This window comes from Macadamia integrifolia, unplaced genomic scaffold (assembly GCF_013358625.1).
Source record: "Macadamia integrifolia cultivar HAES 741 unplaced genomic scaffold, SCU_Mint_v3 scaffold456, whole genome shotgun sequence".
In the NCBI taxonomy this organism is placed as follows: domain Eukaryota; kingdom Viridiplantae; phylum Streptophyta; class Magnoliopsida; order Proteales; family Proteaceae; genus Macadamia; species Macadamia integrifolia.
Genome location: NW_024870455.1, coordinates 200,284 through 222,411, shown reverse-complemented (window position 1 = coordinate 222,411; position 22,128 = coordinate 200,284). Strand labels below are relative to the sequence as shown.

At 36.8% G+C, this 22,128-nt stretch overlaps 2 protein-coding genes, 1 long non-coding RNA gene and 1 pseudogene across 3 annotated transcripts; 3 read left to right on the top strand and 1 right to left on the bottom strand.

Annotated features, from left to right (window-relative positions):
• The first annotated feature begins 232 nt into the window (after positions 1–232).
• Positions 233–1,782, top strand: LOC122068755 (methylecgonone reductase-like). Its single transcript, XM_042632639.1, has 3 exons — positions 233–648; positions 757–1,177; positions 1,292–1,782. Exons 1-3 carry the CDS (start codon positions 350–352, stop codon positions 1,523–1,525), a joined length of 954 nt encoding a protein of 317 aa, XP_042488573.1. The 5' UTR covers positions 233–349; the 3' UTR covers positions 1,526–1,782.
• An 81-nt stretch (positions 1,783–1,863) lies between these two features.
• Positions 1,864–3,555, top strand: LOC122068743 (annotated as a pseudogene).
• A 4,425-nt stretch (positions 3,556–7,980) lies between these two features.
• Positions 7,981–9,341, top strand: LOC122068740 (methylecgonone reductase-like). Its single transcript, XM_042632624.1, has 3 exons — positions 7,981–8,388; positions 8,504–8,924; positions 9,012–9,341. The coding sequence occupies exons 1-3, from the start codon at positions 8,090–8,092 to the stop codon at positions 9,243–9,245; spliced, it is 954 nt and encodes a 317-aa protein (XP_042488558.1). The 5' UTR covers positions 7,981–8,089; the 3' UTR covers positions 9,246–9,341.
• Positions 9,342–13,531: 4,190 nt separating this feature from the next.
• On the bottom strand, positions 13,532–15,757 carry LOC122068741. Its single transcript, XR_006137232.1, has 4 exons — positions 15,514–15,757; positions 15,185–15,428; positions 14,926–15,104; positions 13,532–13,929 (listed from the first exon to the last, which is right to left on the bottom strand). It is a non-coding gene; the product is annotated as an uncharacterized LOC122068741 (long non-coding RNA).
• Positions 15,758–22,128: the final 6,371 nt, after the last annotated feature.

The following is a 22,128-nucleotide window of genomic DNA, read 5'->3' as shown; positions in this document are numbered from 1 at the left end:
GACCATGACTTTTTGTCATTAATGGTAGTTATAGTGTCCCCCTCTCCCTCTCTCGTGTATGTTAACATCTATTGTGTTTATCTTTTTTTTTTTTTTTTTTAATGACCCTCGTATCTTTGCTGAATGATATTTTATCATGTTTTTCTATTGATGTTATCTGTTAATATATTTGATGTCGATGACATATCTATCCCTTATATATATATATATATAAAATAAAAGGCACAGTAAAAATGACGACAAGACTTTCCGTCCAGGCATAAGATAGAAAGAAATATATGGAAGTGATAACAAACATTTCCGTCCGAGCAAGAGAAGAAAGCTCTTTCTTTCAGAAATTGCGAAGGAAATGATCCCAGAGGTAGTCCTAAACTCTGGCCATAGAATGCCATTGATAGGCTTTGGTACAGGATGTGAAACTATCCCTGAAAATCTCACTTCTACTCTAGTCCATGCAATCGAGATCGGTTACCGGCACTTCGATACTGCTTCTCTCTACAAGACCGAAGAGTTCGTAGGCCAAGCCATAGCCCAAGCGCTCGAACGAGGCCTAATCAATAACCGTAGCGATGTTTTCGTTACTTCGAAGCTATGGTGCTCAGATGCAGACCATGATCTTGTCCTCCCAGCACTTAAAGAAACACTACAGTAATTCTCTCTCTTTACCAATCTTTGAATTACAATTACATTCCATTCTCAGAGTCTGTTTATTAAAGGGCTTAATTATCTAGAGTTTGTTTTGTGTTGTACTAATAGAAAACTGGGACTAGATTATGTGGATCTCTATCTGGTGCACTGGCCTGTAAGGATGAAACAGGGAACTGGAATCATTTCCCCAAAGGAGGACTTACTTCCCTTTGATATGAAAGGGACATGGGAAGCCATGGAAGAGTGTTGCAGGTTGGGGTTAGCTAAGTCCATTGGTGTCAGCAATTTCTCAAGCAAGAAGCTCTCCCAACTTCTAACATATGCCACCATCCCTCCAGCTGTGAATCAGGTGGAGATGAATCCCTCATGGCAACAGAAGAAGCTGAGAGATTTCTGCAATGAAAAAGGAATCCATGTCAGTGCCTGGTCTCCTCTGGGAGCATATGGAGCTGTCTGGGGTTCTTCTCTGGTCATGGAAAATCCAATCCTCAAAGATATTGCCTTGGTTAAGGGGAAAACCATTGCAAAGGTATGAAATGAAACCACTGTAGCATTTATTTTCTGAAAGGAATGAAGAGGCTTTAAATTTAACGGTTTTTGAAAATATGTGATATTTTGATTAATTTAATTATTTTTTTAACAGATCTCACTGAGGTGGGTATATCAGCAAGGATCAAGTCCAATTGTGAAGAGCTTCAACAAGGAGAGGATGAAAGAAAACCTCCAAATCTTTGATTGGGAACTAACCCAGGAAGATATTGATAAGATAAGCCAGATTCCACAGAGAAAGGGGGTTTCAGGAGCAATTTTTATTTCGCCAAATGGACCTTACAAGTCATTGGAGGAACTTTGGGATGAAGAGATCTTAACCCTGTAAGTTTTGCTCCTATTTTTTAAGATAGGGCCACAGAACAAGGAAGGGAAGTTGAGGAATTGTAGTGATCACAATAAAGCTAGAAGTAGATTTAGTAGTTGTACTTCATCAGGAAAAAAACGAAGCTGGAATTTAGTGTATTTTCTAGTTCAAATTACTTATAGTTAGTGTTTGTGTCTGTTTGTAATATCTAATATTCCAATTACATATTGGTTTGGAAAGGAAAATTTAGTGACATGAAATGATTTGGCTTTAGTAAATTGTTAACCATTGTAATCACTTAAGGTGGAACTCTTTATCTGGAAAGGAAAACAAGCTGAGTCACAGGTGTGTAACCCACTTCTGTGGCCCTAAATCAGGTTCGTTGGAACCATGGATTTAGTTATCGCTATCGATTGGGGTTCATCGACCAAACCATAGCCCAAGCTCTCGAACAAGGCCTGATCGATAATCATAGCAATGTTTTCGTTACTTTGAAGCTATGGGGATCAGATGCTGACCATGATCTTGTCCTCCCAGCACTCAAGGGAACACTCAACTTAATAATTTTTCTAAAGATCTTTTAAACAAATACTTACTATACAATGCATGTCTATCTAAATTATAGCTAGAATTTGTTAAATGTTATTGCTATTGGTGTACGATGTCTTGCATTTTGTCACAGTTTAATCCAAAGAGTACTTGTGCAGCGCCTCTACAGGCAGGATGGCTGTCCCGCTAGCCGATTAGCGAGCCGTGGGTGTTGCCTACCCCCCTTCATAGCAGGGAATGTAGGGGGCATAGCCTCCTGCTCGACTTTTTTATTCGAGGGCAGTTGTGTACTTTCCGGATTAGATTTTTTCGCTATATATTTGTAGCGAGGGTTTCTTTCTTTGTAATGCAAACAATACTGAGAGGTGTGTGGGACAAGCATAGTAACTCTATTCTCCATTGATAGTGAAACAAGATCTCATTTCACCGGGGACGTAGGCAATCTTACCGAACCTCGTAAATCTGTGTGCATTGTTTGTTCTTGTTTTTTCTATTATCTTCTGCATTGTTTTAGGGTTACGTTTCTACAATTACAGGAAACTTGGGCTACATTATGTGGATCTCTATTTGGTGCATTGGCATGTAAGGTTGAAACAGGGAGCTGGTATCCTTGTCCAAAAGGAGGAAATTCTTCCCTTTGATATGAAAGGGGCATGGAAAGCCATGGAAGAGTGTTGTAGGCTAGGGTTGGCAATGTCCATTGGTGTGAGCAATTTCTCAAGCAAGAAGCTCTCCAAAACTACTAATTTATGCCACCATATATATATGATGTCAGATAATCGAAGAAGATCCTTTTGATGGTATAATAGCACCTCTAATTAGTAATATTGATCTTGTCCCCACGTAGGTGAATGGGGATTCACCATCCATGAGGTATAGACCTACCTCTGACATATGAAACCCATAACCCATGGACGGTGGGAGAGACTGAACTCTCTAATTAGGTGGTAATTGAATGCTATTGAGTCAGGTGGAGATGAGTCCCACATGGAAGCAAAGGAAGCTGAGGGAGTTCCGCAATAAAAAAGGGATCCATATGGGTGCCTGGTCTCCTCTGGCAGCATATGAAAATAGTTAGGGTTTGTCTGCGGTCATGGAGAATCCAATCCTCGAAGAAATTGCCATGGCTAAGGGGAAAACAATTGCAAAGGTAATGAATAAACCATTATAACAAGCTTAAACAATTCTTGAAAAGAATTTTCTATTTTGACTTGCTTGGTTATTTTTGACAGTTCTCACTGAGGTGGGTATATCAGCAAGGAGCAAGTCCAATTGTGAAGAGCTTCAACAGGGATAGGATGAGAGAAAACCTCCAGATCTTCAATTGGGAACCTACCCAGGAAGAATGAGATAAGATAACCCAGCCTCATCAGAAAAAGAGATTTTTAGGATAAATGTTTCTTTCGCCAAATGGGCATTACAAGTCAATGGAAGAACTTTGGGATAGGGATGAAAGTTTGGCCTTGACAACTCGAACCCACCCTAGCCCGCCCTTAACCTGAATAGGGCTTGGGCCAAGTTTTTTGACCCTGAGAGTGGGTTAGGGTTGAAAGACCCCATAATTTTTATATTAGAATTCTTGTATAGGATATGAATGGTAAAAATAGGTCAATCAAGGTTAGCATAAGTCAAGGTCAACTAACCAAGCTTGACAGGGTCAATTATGGTCGGGTTGGGTTGGTATGAACCTGCTAGGGTTGGGTTTAAACATGAACCCGACAAGATTGGATTAGACTTGAGTTGAATTTTGAGGACTTATGGTTAAATTAGGGTTTTAAAAAACCGACCCAACACCGCCGTTTTTCACCCCTACTTTGGGATGAGGAGGTCTAAACGCTTTAAGATTTCCTCGCTTTTATAAAGCTAAAAGTAGATTTTATGTAATTTTCTTGTTGATCTAATTAAAGTCGTGTTCCTTAATTAATCCAAACCCGTATATCCTTGGAGAGGAAAATTTAGTAATTTATTAGATGGATTGTTGTATTTTAAATGATTTTTAAAATACAAATATATGTTTTTTTTTTCCTTCTCAAAGCTTGAGCCAACAACCTCCACGTCTGAAGGGTCACCCTCACTCTGGAAGGTGCTTTTAATCCTCTTAATTCTCCAGACAGGCATATCTGAAGGGTAACTTTGACTCTATAAATGTCTCTGGAAGGTGCTTTTAACCCTCAAAAGAGTCATGTCTGAAGGGTCACATTCTATTGTTTATAGAGATGTCCAGGCCATTCAACATTCAGCCTAACTGCTCTCTCCCTCTCCCTCTCCCTCTCCCTCTCAACCACTCATGTATTCTCTCTGTCGCACTCTGTTATCTATACTAACCCTTTTTTAGGTCTTCAAATGTTTTCTTTTCTTCGTTGAGCACAACTCTAAAACGTCTCGAGATATCAAATAAACGAGTACATCACTACCAGATTAACATATATCTTATTGCACCATAGGGCATAGTTATTAAATTCGGATTGGGGAATTATTCAGATGAATAATTAATCGGATGAATTTGTTTTATTAATTCACTGATTCAGTCAAAATATCGGTCAAAAAAGTGGAGATAATAAAAAATTCGAGTTCGGATTCAGATTCGGGAATTATTTGTTTATAAAAATAAAAAGCGGACAAAAAAATCGAATGTTATTTTTAATATTTGCAATACTTGTTTCATATTATCTATCAATTATCATATGCACATAACATACAAATGACATAAAAATTAAAATTTTAAACTTTTTTTTTTTCTAAACTCATTTCCTATTACTCAAATAATTGAATCAAAGAAAGAGAGACTGAGAGGGGGGATTGAACACAAACTCAGCTAGACCCACGTCACCCACCATGCATGTTCACCTTAAAGACTAGAGAGAGAGTAACGACTGTAAGACTTAGTCACACCAAAATGGGGTGAGATTTTTTATTTATTTATTTATTATTATTATTATTATTATTTTTTTTTTTGTAGAAGTGTGAGAGATTACCTCAAGAAAGACAAACTTTTTTCAGTTTTTGTTAAAAAAAGAAGAAAAGTAACATTAGGATAATAAATGCATAATAATCACACAATTTTCTAAAGGCTTATTAACTTATTCAAGATAATTTTTTTTTTTTTTTTTTTACATGAGATAAAATTCAGTTCGGCCAAATTATTCATGAATTTTAAAAAATTCTATAAAATTGGAGAATTTTTTAGAATTTTTTATTTGATTCGGATTTGGACCGAATTATTCGTAAAATTCTCTTTGGTCAAATTATTTGCGAATAATTCAGAGAATTTAATAACTAGGCCATAAGGACATCAAAGATCTCATGAAAAGTGACCAATCATACAACTCGATAGGAACCATCACTATCTAAAACCAATTTACATTAATATAAGTATCACACATACTCTCTCGCTCTCTAAAGGGTGATGAAATGCAAATGAAACTTTGGCTGCTACCCTTGAGATTTTATTCCCGTGGCTATGACCCAAATACAGTTTTTACGACAAAACTATTTTTAATGTCACCGATTATTAGAATAAGCGGCATATAATAACCTACCATCGCTTAATATTACAATAGGGAATGATATGTATTTTACCATCGCCATATATACTATAAGGCGATGGTAAGAAAATTTCTATTGCCAATTGTCGTCGCCTAAAATAGCATTTCTTGTAATATTTGGGAGCCCAAGTGCTGAGCAAACTTTAGTGTTTGTCAATGACTATAACTGATAGACTCGACCTTTGAAAAGTTTTCGGAGAACAATAACCTCTTTTGTGTCAAGGAAATTTTGGTCATTTTATAAATAAAAAGTGCTTCCAGTCTGAAGAGAAACTCATCATCATCAGGGTGGCCTTTATGGGGGTAAAAAAGGGAATTGTCCAAGGATAGAAATAAAGAAAAAACCATATTAAAATAAAGGAAAAAAATCAAAGGAATTGACAACTACCTTTTATAATATTCAATTCCTCTTTTAGCCTCATTCTCATTCCAGGAAGCCCCTTCCTTTTTCTTTGCTCTCCTATTCGATCCTCACTTATAATGAAATGAATATATTCTACGAATTATGCTTAAGATGTTTTCTTAAGCCATGGTGAAAGGAGAAATTCTTTCACTAAAGGCCATAATTGTGCTTGGATGGGTGTGTGTCATAATAGTGAATGCCATTTCAGGCTTCGAAAATATAGAAGAGTAATGATTACCTCAGATTTAAATTTGTTGGTGAACCTGGATTGGGATCCTCTGTTGCGATATGATGGGTAGCTATCCTGTAGAGAGTGCTGGAGACGAGCGAACCCTTAACAGTGAGTGAAAGAAAACTTCCCCATATTATAATTTTGACTCAAGATTATTATTCCTTGGAACTTATTTTGTTGAAATGATTTGAGAAATGTACAAAACAAGTTGGGAATCAGTTTTTTTTTCTTAGCTTGGTGGCTGGTGCAAAGTAGAAGTCTTGTGAATCCAATGCATAGAGCACTGGTTGAAGCTTCAGCTTATAGAGCAAGCGTCAGGTTTGTGGTCTACGGATCAACTCTTGTCACATGCATTCTTTTAATCTCCCCTCTAAGCTTCTAGTGTGTGTGAGTAAAGTCCTCTTGCGCGCTTCCCTATTTGTGGATATAACCAAAAAAAAAAAAGAGCAATTTACATTCCCCTCCCCTGTACTTTGCTATTATTACATCTTCTTCCCTGTATTTTTAGAAATTACATCATCCTTCCCTATTAGTCGACAGTGTTAGTGTGGTGTTAATTTTAAATGTTAAAAGTCAATTTTAGCCTTTAAAGATATTAACCTTTAAAAATGGGTGAAGGGATTTCCCATTCACCCATCTTCCATTTCAATTCATTCATTGCTGAATTAGAAATTAGGGCATATTCAATTCTAAGGTTTTCCTTCATTACATTGGTTGTTGTTGTTATGTTTCTCCGGCAATCGGCATAGGGGTTTTGATGGCCGAAGTGAGTACTCCTTTCTCTGGGGGGGCAGGGGTTGGAAATAGTCATGTTTTGGCCGTCACGGCGATGTTCTCTTGTAAAACCCGCTTCATTATGCTGTTGTGATCTATTTTACCCAAAAAACAAACTCAAAAGTCACAATGATCACAACAGAAAATGATCACAATAGTTAGTGCAGCTGATCAAACAAATTTCAGAGGAAATAATGAATCAAACGCTTTTCCCTCAACCATGTAAGCAAACTATTGTGTAGTATCCAAAATAAATGCTATAGGGGCAACGTTTTCATCTATTCCATAGATTAATTAAACAGAAGCAATCCAATTTTAAGAAGTGAAAATTTCTTACAATTTTTTAAAGAGGAAAAGAGAGGGAGAATTGATTTGGGAGAAACAAAAGTTTAATGCAACAATTCTCAGCGCCCGAATCATCAACCACCACCACCACTGTTATCGCCGCCACCATCTCCTCCTCCCTTACAACCCCCGCCCCACCACTATCGGGGATTGTTACAACTGTCAATGGTTTTTCTTTTGGGCCTCCAGTAGCCTAGATCAACTGTTACTTGCGGCGGTGGTTGGTTTAAGTAGTTTCAAATTTTCTTTTTTCCCCTCTTTTAGGTCACTGTATATCAAGGTTTTGTTTTGAAATGGTGAAAGGGTGAAAGAGTCAAAGCACACAATAGAAACGTAATATAGGTATTAAAAAAATATTGGACAAATTTAATAGTTTAAACTTAACGGAGTGGGTCTACTTGTAAGATATAACATACTACAGGGAGGGGGATATAATTTCTAAAAACATAGGGGAGGGGGATGTAATAAGAACAAAATACAGGGGAGGGGATGTAAATTGCTAAAAAAAAAAAAAAAAAAAAAAAAAAAAAAAAAAAGCAAAGTAGAAGTCTCGAAAAATCCAAAACCCTTACCCTCGTATACAAAACGAGTGGATCAGAGTATACCTGCCCTTGACTTGGAGAGTTGGGAGTCATTGATATTTGTGTCAATTATAAACACAATCACATACCCTTTCTCTCCAAACATAGGGAAAAGCTCCCTTCTTCCAGTAACCTTCATCAACAACGGAAAAGCAAATGATCCCACAGGTAGTCCTAAACTCTAGCCATGGAATGCCCTTGATAGGCTTGGGAACAGCTTGTGACCCTATCCCTGAAAATCTCACTTCTACTCTAGTCCATGCAATTGAGATCGGTTACCGGCACATCGATACTGCTTCTCTCTACAAGACCGAAGAGTTCGTCGGCCAAGCCATAGCCCAATCACTCGAACGAGGCCTAATCGATAACCGTAGCGATGTTTTCGTTACTTCGAAGCTATGGTGCTCAGATGCAGACCATGATCTTGTCCTTCCAGCACTCAAAGAAACACTACGGTAATTCTCTTTATAAATCCTTGAATTACAATTCAAATCAATTCCATTCCAATCCATTCTCAGAAACTGTTCATTAAAGGGCTTATCTAGAATTTGTTTTGTGTTGTACTAATAGGAAACTGGGACTAGATTATGTGGATCTCTATCTGGTGCACTGGCCTTTAAGGTTGAAACAAGGAACTGGAATCATTTTCCCAAAGGAAGACTTACTTCCCTTTGATATGAAAGAGACATGGGAAGCCATGGAAGAGTGTTGCAGGTTAGGGTTAGCAAAGTCCATTGGTGTCAGCAATTTCTCAAGCAAGAAGCTCTCCCAACTTCTAACATATGCCACCATCCCTCCAGCTGTGAATCAGGTGGAGATGAGTCCCTCATGGCAACAGAAGAAGCTGAGAGATTTCTACAATGAAAAAGGGATCCATGTCAGTGCCTGGTCTCCTCTTGGAGCATATGGAGCTCATTGGGGTTCTTCTCTGGTCATGGAGAATCCAATTCTCAAAGATATTGCCATGGATAAGGGGAAAACCATTGCACAGGTATGAAATGAAACCACTGTAGCAATTATGTTATTCTTTAGAAAATATGTGATATATATTTTGATTAATTTAGTTATTTTTTAACAGATCTCACTGAGGTGGGTATATCAGCAAGAAGCAAGTCCAATTGTGAAGAGCTTCAACAAGGAGAGGATGAAAGAAAATCTCCAAATCTTTGATTGGGAACTTACCCAGGAAGAGATGGATAAGATAAGCCAGATTCCACAGAGGAAGGGATTTTCAGGAGCAATGTTTATTTCGCCAAATGGACCTTACAAGTCATTGGAAGAACTTTGGGATGAGGAGGTCTTAACCCTGTAAGATTTCTCGTTCTTTTTTAGATAGGGTCACTGAACAAGGAAGAGAAGTTGAGGAATATTATTGTAATGACCACAATAAAGCTAAAAATAGATTTAATGATTTTCTTTAGATAATTTAGTTTAACTTCATCTAAACAACTCAGTGCACAAGTCTTTTGCAACTGCAGAGTTTGGGAGGGGCAAGTGTACGCAGTCTTATCCCTTGGTTCGAAAAAGATACGACTGTTTCTAAGTTTAAAAAAATAATAATTTAAAAAAAAATATTAAGTGTTTGTTTCTATTCGTAATATCCAATATTCTAGTTACTTATTGGCTTAGAGAAGAAAATTTAGGGACATGAAATTTAGGTGGAACTCTCGATACGGTAGGTGGATAGTACGAAACGAATTGAAAACAAGCTGAGCCACAGGTGTGTAACACACTTCTGTGGCTCTAAATCAAGTCTGTTGGAACTATGGATTTAGTTATCCGGATCGGTCAATTCTTCCTTCATTTTTTATTTGTAAAACGATAGGCTTCTTTTTACTATTTTATCCCTATTTTAAAATTGATACCTGATCTGGATTGGTCAAGTATTAATATCAACCGATATTAATACGATATAACACAATATTATCGCTACAACTGATCCAATATCAATACCTAAAAGCATGATTTTAATAGAGAATACCCTTCCCCACCACACACACTCTTTGAGAGAGAGATTTGGTTAAATGTAAATAAGTTTTACTAGTTTGAATTTTTTTTTTTTTTAATATAATAATTCCTAGTATGAAGTTGCTTGGTTTAAAAATTACGTTTTAAAGAATTCCTTTATTGTATGGAGGGCCTGAACCTCAAGGGGTGTCGGAGTTGGCAAGGGACCTTTACCTTAGAAATAGCCCTTTAGGGCCACTCACACAAGGTGTTTAGTGCTCTTCATTGCTTTGAGTAAAAGTTGAATGGTTCTCATTCAACTCCGATATGCTCTGGTTCATACGATTGTGAAATCAATATGGACCCGTAGGACTAATCAGGGCGAAGGCCTGAATACCCATAGTTAGCCACAAAAAAAAATTGTATGAGGGCACTAACAAAATGAAGTTACATGTCACAAGAACAAATAGGTTTAAGCAAAGAGGCATTAAGTGCTATTGGGAGTGTTATTAGGCGTCCAATTTCTTCAAATGTGAGGACCAAGACATTGGAGAGACTATCTTTTGCAATGTTATGTGTTGAAGTTAATGCTTCTGAAAAACTACCTTCTGTTGTAGCTATTAAGGATGAAGAAGGTCACATTTTTAATCAAGCAATTAGATATGATTGGAAGCCTCCTAGATATAATTTTTGCAATTTTTTTGGGCGGTGGAACATTGTGGTGGAGCTCTGGTGGTTCAACAAAATTAGAAAACAAAACCGGTTTAGAGAAAGAAGGAAGATGGTGGAGAGCCTACACTATTGACTGAGAATGGTGGAACTTCTTTGCACAAGAGTAGTGACCTAAGCAAGGAATCCGGCCCTACAATTATTCAGAGTTCAAATTCAAGTTTGAATTTTGAAAAAAGTGGAGTAGACAAGGAAGGATTCATTAATGGCAAATTTATGGGTAAAAAGATTCCAAACAGAGAGGAATCAATTACCCATGTTAATGCTATCTCTCTCCTTGAAGGGTTGACCGAAGAGGTGCCAATTTCAATTTCAAAAGAGTCCTTAGTTGAGGATGAGGAGGATGAGATTTATGAGGAAGAAGTTTTGGAAGGTCAGTATATTGCTGAGGTAGATTCGGGTTTCAACTTGGTTTACTCAAATGTGTTGGTGATTGAGGAGGAGAATATTTTGGTGTGCAATAAGGATATCTTGCTAGCAAATAGGGAGGAGGATTTGGAAGAAGGTGAGTTGGTAATTATTCCATATATTAATGGTGTAAATAATGGGGAATTGATGGAGAGATTTTCAAATGAGGAGGAATTTCCTCATCAAGATATGTTGGTTCCCTCTTTGGAGAAAAATATGGAGTTTGATGGAAAAAAATTATGGGAGGAAGCGCAGGTTTTGAATTTAGCTGACAAAGTTAGTAAGAATTGAAATTCTAATGAAGAAGTGTATGAGGTTGTGGAACGCACCAAGGGACGAGATATTATCTCCAATTTGAACCTAATCCAGGATTCTCTTGGCATTAAAGATCGGCTGGATAATGAGGTGGCAAAGTCAACATACTTTATTAAGCAAAAAAGGGGTGACTCAGCCAAGGAAATCTCTTATACTAATCATTTGACCACGGTTTTGTCTCCCTCAAAAAATTTGGTGGAGAATATTCCTAAAAGAGACAACGTTGACGAGGCAGATGGAGAGGATAATGGTAGGTTGATTGAAGATTTGACTCCCAAATCTGTAGCAGATGTGACTTATTTCAAGGGAGTTGAGAAACTTGTAAATTTCGTTATTTCCTCGGAGGATGAGACATTGAGACAGAATTGAATCATAGTGAGGAGGTGATAGATCAAGTTGAGTTAAACCACAATGAAGAGGTGATCCAACAATTGATAATATAGAGGGTATAAATTTGGATTTTTCAGAGGAAGCATCAAGAGTCAAATGAGAACATTGGCCCTGAAGTCTTTAGAAACCTGACCCATCCAGTAGTGAGAAACTTTCTGCAGAAGAGTCGTCGCATGAAAAGTGCCCCGTACTTTCTTCACTTTCGTGATTAGGCTATTTAACTCTTTCATAGCATATTTTCCTAATTGTTAAAGCTTTTCTTTCTATATTACATGAATTGTGTTACAGGGTTTGTCTTGTTTGATTTAGAGACCTCTCAACCTTTCTTTTGGTCTGTTCAAAAAAGGTTGTAAGAAAGGTTGTAAGGGTTGCCTTAATCTATACTTTTATATTTTTCTTTTTCCTTAATATATAGAAAGGTTTAAGCAGGTCGTATAACGGGTCACCTGGTCACCCGAATTGGGCTATAACATGTTAAGCACCCAGGTCACCATGGTAGTATAGTAAATTTTTCTATTCAACCTTGTAGGAGTAAAGAATTCTATACTCTGCCACTGGACAGAAAACTACCCTCAGCACAGAAGTACTGAAAAGTGTGCTACCTTGGTAACAATAAAACAAGAACCAGCGAATTTGGTTCTCCTGCAGAAGCTTTGAATGGGCTTATCCACTCATTAGATAATAGAGCCTATAACTGTTTAATTCAAATGGGCCCATAAAGATATATAGCAACAACCCGTAAAATATAGGCACATTGTACATGGTTAAAGGTCGACCATTATTTAATTAGCGAAGTTGAAAATGGGCTTGGTTGTTGTCCAACGAGAAAAATATCATCAAAGATAATATAACCCAAACAAAGCAGTTCAGAAGGAGGTCCAGCCCATTATCGGTTTATGACACTTTAAACTTATCAAACCGTATAACCAGTGAGGTTATGTTTGGTTGAAAGGGGAATTAAAAGGAAGGGTAGTGAAATTTTCATACTTAAAAAAGAAATATATATAATCACTACCCATGTGAATTTAGTATTAACTTCAAATCATTCCATATTTGGTTATACAATTTCACTTTACTTTGCATCCAAAACCCTTTGCTATAATATGTAAAGTAAAAATTACATGTAAAATATATCATTACTAAATATGATTAAAAAAATTAAGTAGTTTATACCATCATATGGGATAATGATTATAAACATTTTTTTTTAAAATATGAAAATTTCCCTTCTCTTCCTTTTAAATTCCCATTGCAACCAAACGGAGCATGAGTGTGGATCAGGTCGTACGAGAATCATTCTCGTACAATGTTTGATCAACACTTGGACTCCACTAAAAATAAAAATCAATTAAAAGAGGAGAAAGATTAAGTGGAGTCCAAGTGCGAATCAAACAACATACAAGAATCATTCTCGTATGAGTACTTGATCCAGACTCATAAACAGTATGGCTTAGTGTAGTCAAAAAGCATGATTTTCTACTTGACTCAGCCTTTTCAAACCTAGCGAGTAGGGAAAGTCAAATCTTATCAGAGCAAGTTATTTTTTTATATATTTTTTCTAATATCTTTTGAGTGAGGGGAGACTAAGATTATGGTTGCTTCACAGGGGGAATAGATGAAAGAAAAAAGGGCTAATATTGAAGATAACATAAAAAACTTCTAAGCCTTTGTTTTAGTTGTAGAACAATTTATAGTCTATAAGTAGCATTTAAAAAAAAAAAAAAGACTCAATGAGTTTCACTTGACTCGATAAATAGGGAAAAACAATGAGCCAATAAAAATTACATGTAAAATATGCTACTCTTTTTTGCTACAATTTTTGTTTTTGTTAAATGGAAATTTATTCAAACTAATGTCAAGAACTCATGGATGAGGGACAACATTGAGCCTGAATCCATCGATTGGAAATTAGCCAAATTTTTGAACACGTTAATGATAAGGCCTTCCTTGTTTGCGAGGCCATGATCATCCCTATTTATTATCTATCTCCTCATCCCAAAGCTCATCGAGATTTGAAAGGGCCTTCCTCTGAGATAAATTCCAATGCAGGATATCCTTTCTTTTGTGAAATTAATGCCATCGATCTTCTGCAATTCCTCTTGGCTTAGCTTCCAATCAAAGATTTGTAGGTTCTCCTTCAACCTTTCCTTGTTAAAGCTCTTCATGACTATGCTCACCCCTTTCTTGTACACCCATCTCAAGCAAACCTACACCATGCAATAGTAAGGTAGTTTATATATATATATATATATATATTAATGGAGATATTCAAAACTACGTAATTAGATTCTCCCTACTCTATTTTTAAGTTTCTAATTATTTTCAATCACAATGGCAAAATAAAATGACAATACATCATAAGAATATCAATATTAAAATGAGACACTAATAGACATCAATGCATATGCATTTAGGATCATGAGATAGCATAATAGACTTTATCCTCATTGATCCAATTAAATCATTGTTGAAAAATCATGTTTCGACAATCGCCTAAGTAGCATTAAAAAAATGACAAAAAAACTAGTTGAGAGTTATATTGTACTTATAAGATATGTAAAAAATGACAAAACCTAGGTTAAACCCATATATATTTTTCACATATTTATTGTAATTAAAAAAAACGACTCGTCCTGACTAGGTTTAATCAGGCGTCACCATGTTTTCTGAAAAATGAGTCAAGTCAGAAAACCTGATTTGCCGACTATGCTTTGAACATCTTGTGGGTTATATTGTAATTTGATGAACAATAGTTAATTTTACAAAACTAGCCCTTGATTCTTTCCACTGGCACATAATTCAATTCATGACGTTGAAAGTTAAAATATATTGAAATCAGTGAAGGAAATTAGGGCCCGTTTGATAACGTTTCAAGGAACGCATTTCTGCCGTTTCTGTTTCCAAAAACAGCAGAAACAGAGCAAAAAGTGTTTGATAAAACTGTTTTGTTTCACTTATTTTCAGAAATAGAAATAGAAATTTATACTTATTTATGGTTCAAGAAACAACCCAAACTTGTTTCGCCGTTTCTAGAAACGACTTGTGGCCATTTTTTCACTGGTTATTATCGACTTCTAAAAACATGACTTATTAAACACCTTCAATTCCGTTTCTATTTCTATAAACGGAATTTTATGTTTCTGCCGTTTCTTGAAACAGAAACGACAGAAACGTTATCAAACGGGCCCTTAGTAAGACCTCACCTGAGCAATTGTCTTTCCTCTTGCCTCTGCTATCTCTTTTAGTACCTCACACTCCATAACTCTGTTAGTGCCCCAAGGTGTTCCTTTGGCACCCAAGGGAGAGTAAGCAGTAATATGTCTTCCTTTTCTTTGCAGAACTCCCTAAGCTTCTTCTGCTGCCAAACTGGGTTCATCTCCACCTTTATAAACAAACAATACATAATTAACCTTCTCTCAACCTTTAACTTGCAAAAAAAAAAAAAAATCTAAACAAACTCACTTGACTGACGGCTGGAGGGATTTTGGCTATAGTAAGTAAATCTTGGAGCTTCTTGCAAGGGAAGTTGCTGACTCCGATGAATCTGGTGAGGCCAACCTTCTGACATTGCTCCATTGATTCCCAAACAGATTTGAGATGTATAGGGAGAAGGTCTTTCTTATTAAAGGGAAACTTATATTCCCCTGGCTTCAAACTTGCAGGATAATGGACGAGGTGGAGATCAAGATATTCCAATTGAAGATTCCTATACGGAAATAGTCATAAGAAAGAAAGAAAAAAAATTACAGTAAATTATAAAGAAAAAATAGGATTTGATGTTTTGTTTTTACCAGAAAGTCTATTTGAGAGCAGGGAATATTCACGTACGTGAACAACCCTCAGCTGCACTATATCAATCAGAGGAGCCTCTTGGAGAAACCATCAAAGAAGCCCAAAGCCTTGGCCTCATCAAATCCAGAGATGAACTTTTCATCACTTTCAAACTATGGTGCACTGATGCTCACCATGACCATGTCCTTTCGGCTCCCAAAGAGACTGAGGAAAGTGAATATTCATGTACGTGAATGTACGTGAACGATCCTGATCCGTGGATATGACATTGATTAAATGAGGAGAGAGAAAATATATGTCATATCCACAGATTAAGATCGTTCACGTACATTCACGTACGTGAATATTCCCTGCTCTTGAAGGGATACACTGCCATGCCCATTCCAAGGGAGGGGATGCCTCGGACTGTGGAACCCATGGATATCTCTGGAATGCTTCCCATCTCCTTTGCTATGTTCTGCTCTGCCATAAGATAACACCAGCCTTAGTAGGTCACCATATATAGGCATATCCAAACCACGAGCGGGGTAGCTAAGTTGGTGTAGTACTTGGATCCTCTTCAACGTGTGCATAGAACGGTTGGCAGTAAGAGACATATACCCTCAGCCCTCGGACGTGCGCTAAGCACGTTGGCCCACTGGAGTGAATCTAGTTCTATTGGTATGGTAACATATCTTACAATTAAGAGTTCACGAGATCAACAAAAAAAAAAAATGCACTAGATATATCTAAGTGTGGATCAAGATCTCGTATAAGAATCATTCTCGCATGATCTAATTCATACATATGGAATTTATCACTTAATTTTTTCTTGTATTGATTCCATGAGTATGAATCAATTCTGTCCAAAAATGGTTCTCAACAACGCTCTCAGCGTACCTAGCGCATGAGGCTTCTAAATTACCAACAAGATATTAAATACGTTTCACATGACACATGACACCTGACACTTGGTTTCATGGCACATGGCACATGACACATGACACATGGTTCAAGGAAACGTGACATGTCGTCTATGGAACCCATGGTTAAACACGGAAATTGAAAGGATGGGGTTATATAATTAGTTGCGGATGAAGCACATTAATATATTAAATTGATATGGGAGACCAATTTGAAAGTTGAGAAAAGGTTAATTGTGATGCAGAGAAGATTTCAGATTGGTTGCAATAGCATAAGTCTATCTGATCAGGATGAAAGTACAATTTGCTAGTTCAAGTACTTGTACAAATGTAGGGATTCTACGTAGCCTATGTAAAAATCGTCTGTAATTCCGATCTCGTACAATTCCGTGAAATAAAACCTTCAGGGTGTGACATGTGTATTGATACTAATGCAATGATTCAGATCTAATTTAAATGTCTTTTCACTGATTTAATGTTTTATTAGTTGTACCATATCTGGACCATTGTATTGGTATCAATACACGTGTCACCCCCTAAAGGTGGTATTGCACGGAATTGTACGAGATCGAAATTGCAGACGATTTCAACCCTCTCTTCTAAGGGTTTACTTTAGCTTGTTTCGATACCGTTAAATAGTTGCTAGCATTTACATAGTTTTCGAGTTTTCTGGGGAATGTATGTTAAATTTGGTAAGATCAAGTACTTGTATAAATGCAATGACTAAATCCTTCTATAGTGCATCTAAGGAATGTGGGTTATCTAGTTAGTCTAGGGTGCCTTAATATGGATATTACCGGGTGTATATCTTTGTTATATTTATGTAATATATATTCTCTTTTACATTAAAAAAAAAAAAAATTTGCTAGTTCAATTTTTTAGGGCCACAGTTTTTAATTTGGGTGGAGTTACAAGAATAATAATACTAATTCAGAAATGGCGGTCTATGCTCTATATAGTTTGTCTAATCAATGGAATTCATTAGACCACAAACTTAGGAGTCAAATTTGCACGTTTAAGGGGTGTACCTGACCTTCAAAGGTTTGTGCATGATTTAGACCTCTGTTTTTTTGTTTCCTGTTTTATTTTCCTTTCCTTTCCTTTGAAATATGACCTTCTCATATAAAAGTTGTTTTGGACAAAATGAAAACATCTCAAATTTTATGAATCAAATTGGCTTTGTTCACTCTTCTTCCTCATTCGAATTAGGGTTTTCTTTACCTTATGGAATCAAGGATCGCCACAAAAAGATCTAGCCCCATACTTTCTACTCTGTCAAATTGGATGGCTAGATGACAAATGAAATAAATATATATATATTTTTTTTTCTTTTCAAATCACATGGTAGTTGATAAAAAAATTAAATTATTTTTCCAGTGATGTTATTGCTTTGACTACTGCTTTGGCTTCTTCCTTTTCTCTCTTTTACTTATTTTTTGTATTTCTTATGCGTACTATTACCTTATATCATATCGGATCCATGTAACCAACCCCATCAAGTTGGGTTAAGGTTGTGGTTGTTAGTAAATAATTAAATAATTAATTTTCCATTGATCAGAGAGTCTCTTTGGTCTTTCGTAAGTGTACCAACTTAGAATGAAAATGAATACCAAAACCAAAATCAATCATTTAAACCCATATCGAATCAAATCAAAGAACAATCGGTATGGTTTTGGTATCTAGAAAAGGATCCTACCTCGCCATGGTACGGTTTTGGTCTCTAAGGTAAAATTGTTCTGTTCATATTGAAACACTATCGATTTGTCTATTTTCGAACCAAACCAATAATACACATGTTCATATATATAAACCCGCGTTGTACTTCTTTTCTTAGTCTCTCCCTCCACTTTATATAAGGGAAGAAAAAAGTTACCTGATCACGTGGCCTTTGCATCAGGGCAATGAGGGGATGCATAAGAGCCCTAAAAAGGGGTGGGGTTTTTTTTTTTTTTTCATAGGGAAAAGGCCGCCATTTCACCTCTCTAATGTTTGGGCGCAATGGTCATGCAATCAGGTAGTATTCTTTTCTTCTTTCGATGAAATCACTCCTCTCTTCTCCTCACTTGTCATTTTTTTTTTTCAGTTGGTTACGTGCATCATCAGAAACAAGTCAAGGGAGTCTTTGTCCCTTCTCATTTCTAATGTGCTAATGATGCTTTTACTTCTATGAAAGCTAGTCTAAGAAGTGTTCAAAACCATCATTGCTTCCTCGGCAAATATCAGTATTGTTCAGGTCAAATCTTCCTGGAAATATATGCAGTGCCAAGAAAGCTTAGCCAGTTGCCACTTGTGGGTTTTTTCTAATGCTTTGTTCTTACATGGGAGTAGATATTTTGAAAAGGAGTCAAGAAAAAGCAGCATATTCTCCCCTTGACGAACAAAATCAAATCAATGCTATCAGAGTGGAAGAGTAAACTGTTATCTATTGCAGGAAGGGATTGAACTAGCAAGGGCTGACTGAGGACAGTCATATCAAGCATGCTAGCTCATAATTTTTCTACTTATTGATGGCCCCGTTCCAAATAAAGAAGATGGAAGCTTGAATGTGTAAATTCATTTGGTCAAGTGATCCTAGTCAGTCAAAAGGGATCACATCTAAATGGGAGACGGTTTGCAAACTCAAGGAGGAAGGTGGGGTTGGCTCTGAAACTCTTTTAAGTCTGATCAGTCATTCGGTGTCTTCATGAGAGCAAAGTATATGGCTTCGGATGCTTCCTTAAAGAAGCCACCATCTTCATCTTCCATTTGGGCGGGTTTCAGGAAGGTTTGAGATTTAGAGCCACAACCATTTAATTCAAATGGGCCCATAAACATATTTAGAAAAAACCGATGTAGATGAAAATCCATGGCATTGATAATGAATGGACCAAAATATTTAATAAGTGTCAATTTAATAAAAGAGGCCCACTATACACATTTAGAGGTCCATCATTATTTAATGATCTAATTTAAAAATGGGCTTGTTTGTGGTCCAACCAACAATATCTTCAAAGGCCCATCATAATATTACCCAAACAAAACGGGTAAAAAGGAGGTGTAGCCTATTAATCCGTGATCGGTTTATAACGTTTTTATCATGCCCTCTGAAACCAAACCTTTAGTGGTAAAATAAGGTTTTTCAACTCCCACTCGTCCTTTTTCGAAACTTGATGAGTTTTTCTTTTTTTTTTTGGGGTAAGCGGAAATTTTATTGCAAAAGAGAGCATGAGGAGCTCAAGGTATCCTGATTACAAAGATCTAAAAGCCAAGAAATGGAACGTGGCCAATATGTTTTACATGCCATAGACAAGGTCTTCTGGACTAGGGAATAAGCAACATTGTTTACTTCCTTAGAGATAAAGGAGAAATTTCATTCTCTACATTTGGAGGCAAGAAAGGCAAGGATTTTGATATCAGAGACAATACCAAAAATGTCAATGGAGGGGAGGAGGGGATTGCCTATTAATTGCATCTATAAGAGAGGCATCATTCGACTCCACAAAAATGTAAGGGAATCCTCCATCGACGACACTCTGTAGGCCACATCTAAGAGCACAAGCTTCTTGCACAAGAACACCTACAAAGGAAGATGTATCTAAGATTGCGTAAATAGGAGCTCCCAAATAATTTCAAATGATAACCCCAAGACCACCGCAAGAGGCACCGAGGGGAAGGGTAGCATCGGTATTGATGAGGGGAAAAGTCAAATCTGGTAAGGCTAGTCTTCTCTTGTTTCTTCCTTTCTTTCTTTTTTTTTTTTTAATTTTTTTTTCATATAAACTGTGACAACGGACAAAAATTCTAAGGTTTTGCTCTAGCTGTAAACCAACTTATCATCTATGAAAGATATATGACTTAATAAATAAATACAAAAAATGACTCGATGAGTTTCACTTGACTTGGACAAAAACATAGAGTCAATAAAAACTAACTCATACCTGATATAATCATTTCTTAAACTTGAGAGAGTCTTCATGACTCATGAGTCGTGACCAAGTTTTATGTGTTTTTCTTTTCACTCAAGTTAAATGACTTGCTTTAGTCAAAACCTAGTTTTCCAAATGTCTTTCCAACCATTTGTTGGTTCTGATTTTTTCCCCCTTTTTAATTCTCTAATACATGTCGGTTCACTTTTTAGGCTAGAATAGCATCCACACAATGGGATTTCAACAGGATAAAATCTTCCCCGCAAATCCGGCGGAGAGTTGTAATGAGGCCTTTGCTACCTGCCATCTGTCTCAGGAAAGGTGGACTATGAAATGTTCTCCCCCCCTCCACCCCCCCCCCCCCCCTTTTTCCCGGATAAGCTCCATTCAAATCATCCATCTTGAACAGGTTAGCTAACCTTAAGAGAAAAATTCGATTTTAATTGATTTTGGCCCTTTCTTCTTCTTCCTTTCTCTCGGATCTCTTTTGAATTTCAAATCTCCTTCTACAGAACATCTCCCTTGATAAATAGAATCACAATTTTGGGTAATTTTATAAACCCAAACCTGATTTTGTATGTTTTATTAATTGAAACTATGGGGTAATTTTGTAAACCGAAGCTTGATTTAGGTATTTTATTAACTGAAAATTCAAGTGGGTGGTTTTTTGTAAAGGAAACCCAAAAGTGGGTAATCATGTAATTTTTTCTAAAAAAAAAAAATAAAACAATTCTAATGGTAGACTAATTTATGATTTATGAATAATATATAATCCAATAGATTTAAAAAAAGAAAAAGACTTGGTGACTTTGTAAGAAACACTGAATCAATAAAAATTGGACCAACTCAGACCTGGTTTGATCATTTCTTATAACCATACTAGACTTCATGAATACTCATGAATCATGACTCTTTCATTTTTTTTCTCTATATTTACTTGACGCCGGTGATTTGCTCCAGTCAACATCTAGTTTTCCAACACCTTATAAATCCTTTATTTTAACAATCTAAAACAGTTCATGTATATCCTTCAATTTTTTTTTTTAATAATATAATTAAAAAAAAATTATCACTCATCTCATGCACATTAAACTCGTTTTTTCTCTCATTCTTTTGCGCTTGCAATTTTAAACTCATTCTTTTTTTCTTTTTTTGGTAAATGCAGTGTAGAGAAACAAGTCTCAGGCTAATAATTGGAGCCAATCCCGGCCGCTGCCTATGAGGCCGGCGGTTAGTGGGGACCTACCGGCTTCTTCCGGCAAACACATCACCCTATTTATTATCCTATCTCCCCATCCCAAAGCTCATCGAGAGACTTAAAAGGGCCTTATTCTGAGATAAATTCCAACGCAGGATACCCTCTCTGTTGTGAAATGCCATCAATCTTCTCCAACTCCTTTTGACTTAGCATCCAATCAAAGATCTCTAGGTTCTCCTTCAACCTTTCTTTGTTAAAGCTGTTAGATCAAACACCAAGAAACACGAATAAAGAGAGACAATAGATCCGTACGACACAGAGATTTAACGAGGTTCACACACCAGGGTGGTGTGCTACGTCCTCGGGCAAAGAAGAAGATGATTCACTATATAGAAGCAGGATTACAATCTAGCAGCAGCGAGGAAGAACTCGCCCTGAAACCCTAGCTTCGTGAAAACCATAGAATACAATGACTCTCGATAAGCAACAGTACATTATATATATATACTCCAAATAGCGGTTCGACCCATCGGGTCACGGTCGATCCGGTCGAACCATACCGCGGGGGCTACGCCCCCGCACCCCCATACGAGATCAGTGATGGGCTCC

Coding starts and splice junctions, on each gene's coding strand:
- LOC122068740 (XM_042632624.1), top strand. CDS start 8,090: ATGATCCCACAGGTAGTCCTAAACTCTAGCCATGGAATGCCCTTGATA. Junction 8,389..8,503: donor GCACTCAAAGAAACACTACG/GTAATTCTCTTT, acceptor TTGTACTAATAG/GAAACTGGGACTAGATTATG. Junction 8,925..9,011: donor AGGGGAAAACCATTGCACAG/GTATGAAATGAA, acceptor ATTTTTTAACAG/ATCTCACTGAGGTGGGTATA.
- LOC122068755 (XM_042632639.1), top strand. CDS start 350: ATGATCCCAGAGGTAGTCCTAAACTCTGGCCATAGAATGCCATTGATA. Junction 649..756: donor GCACTTAAAGAAACACTACA/GTAATTCTCTCT, acceptor TTGTACTAATAG/AAAACTGGGACTAGATTATG. Junction 1,178..1,291: donor AGGGGAAAACCATTGCAAAG/GTATGAAATGAA, acceptor TTTTTTTAACAG/ATCTCACTGAGGTGGGTATA.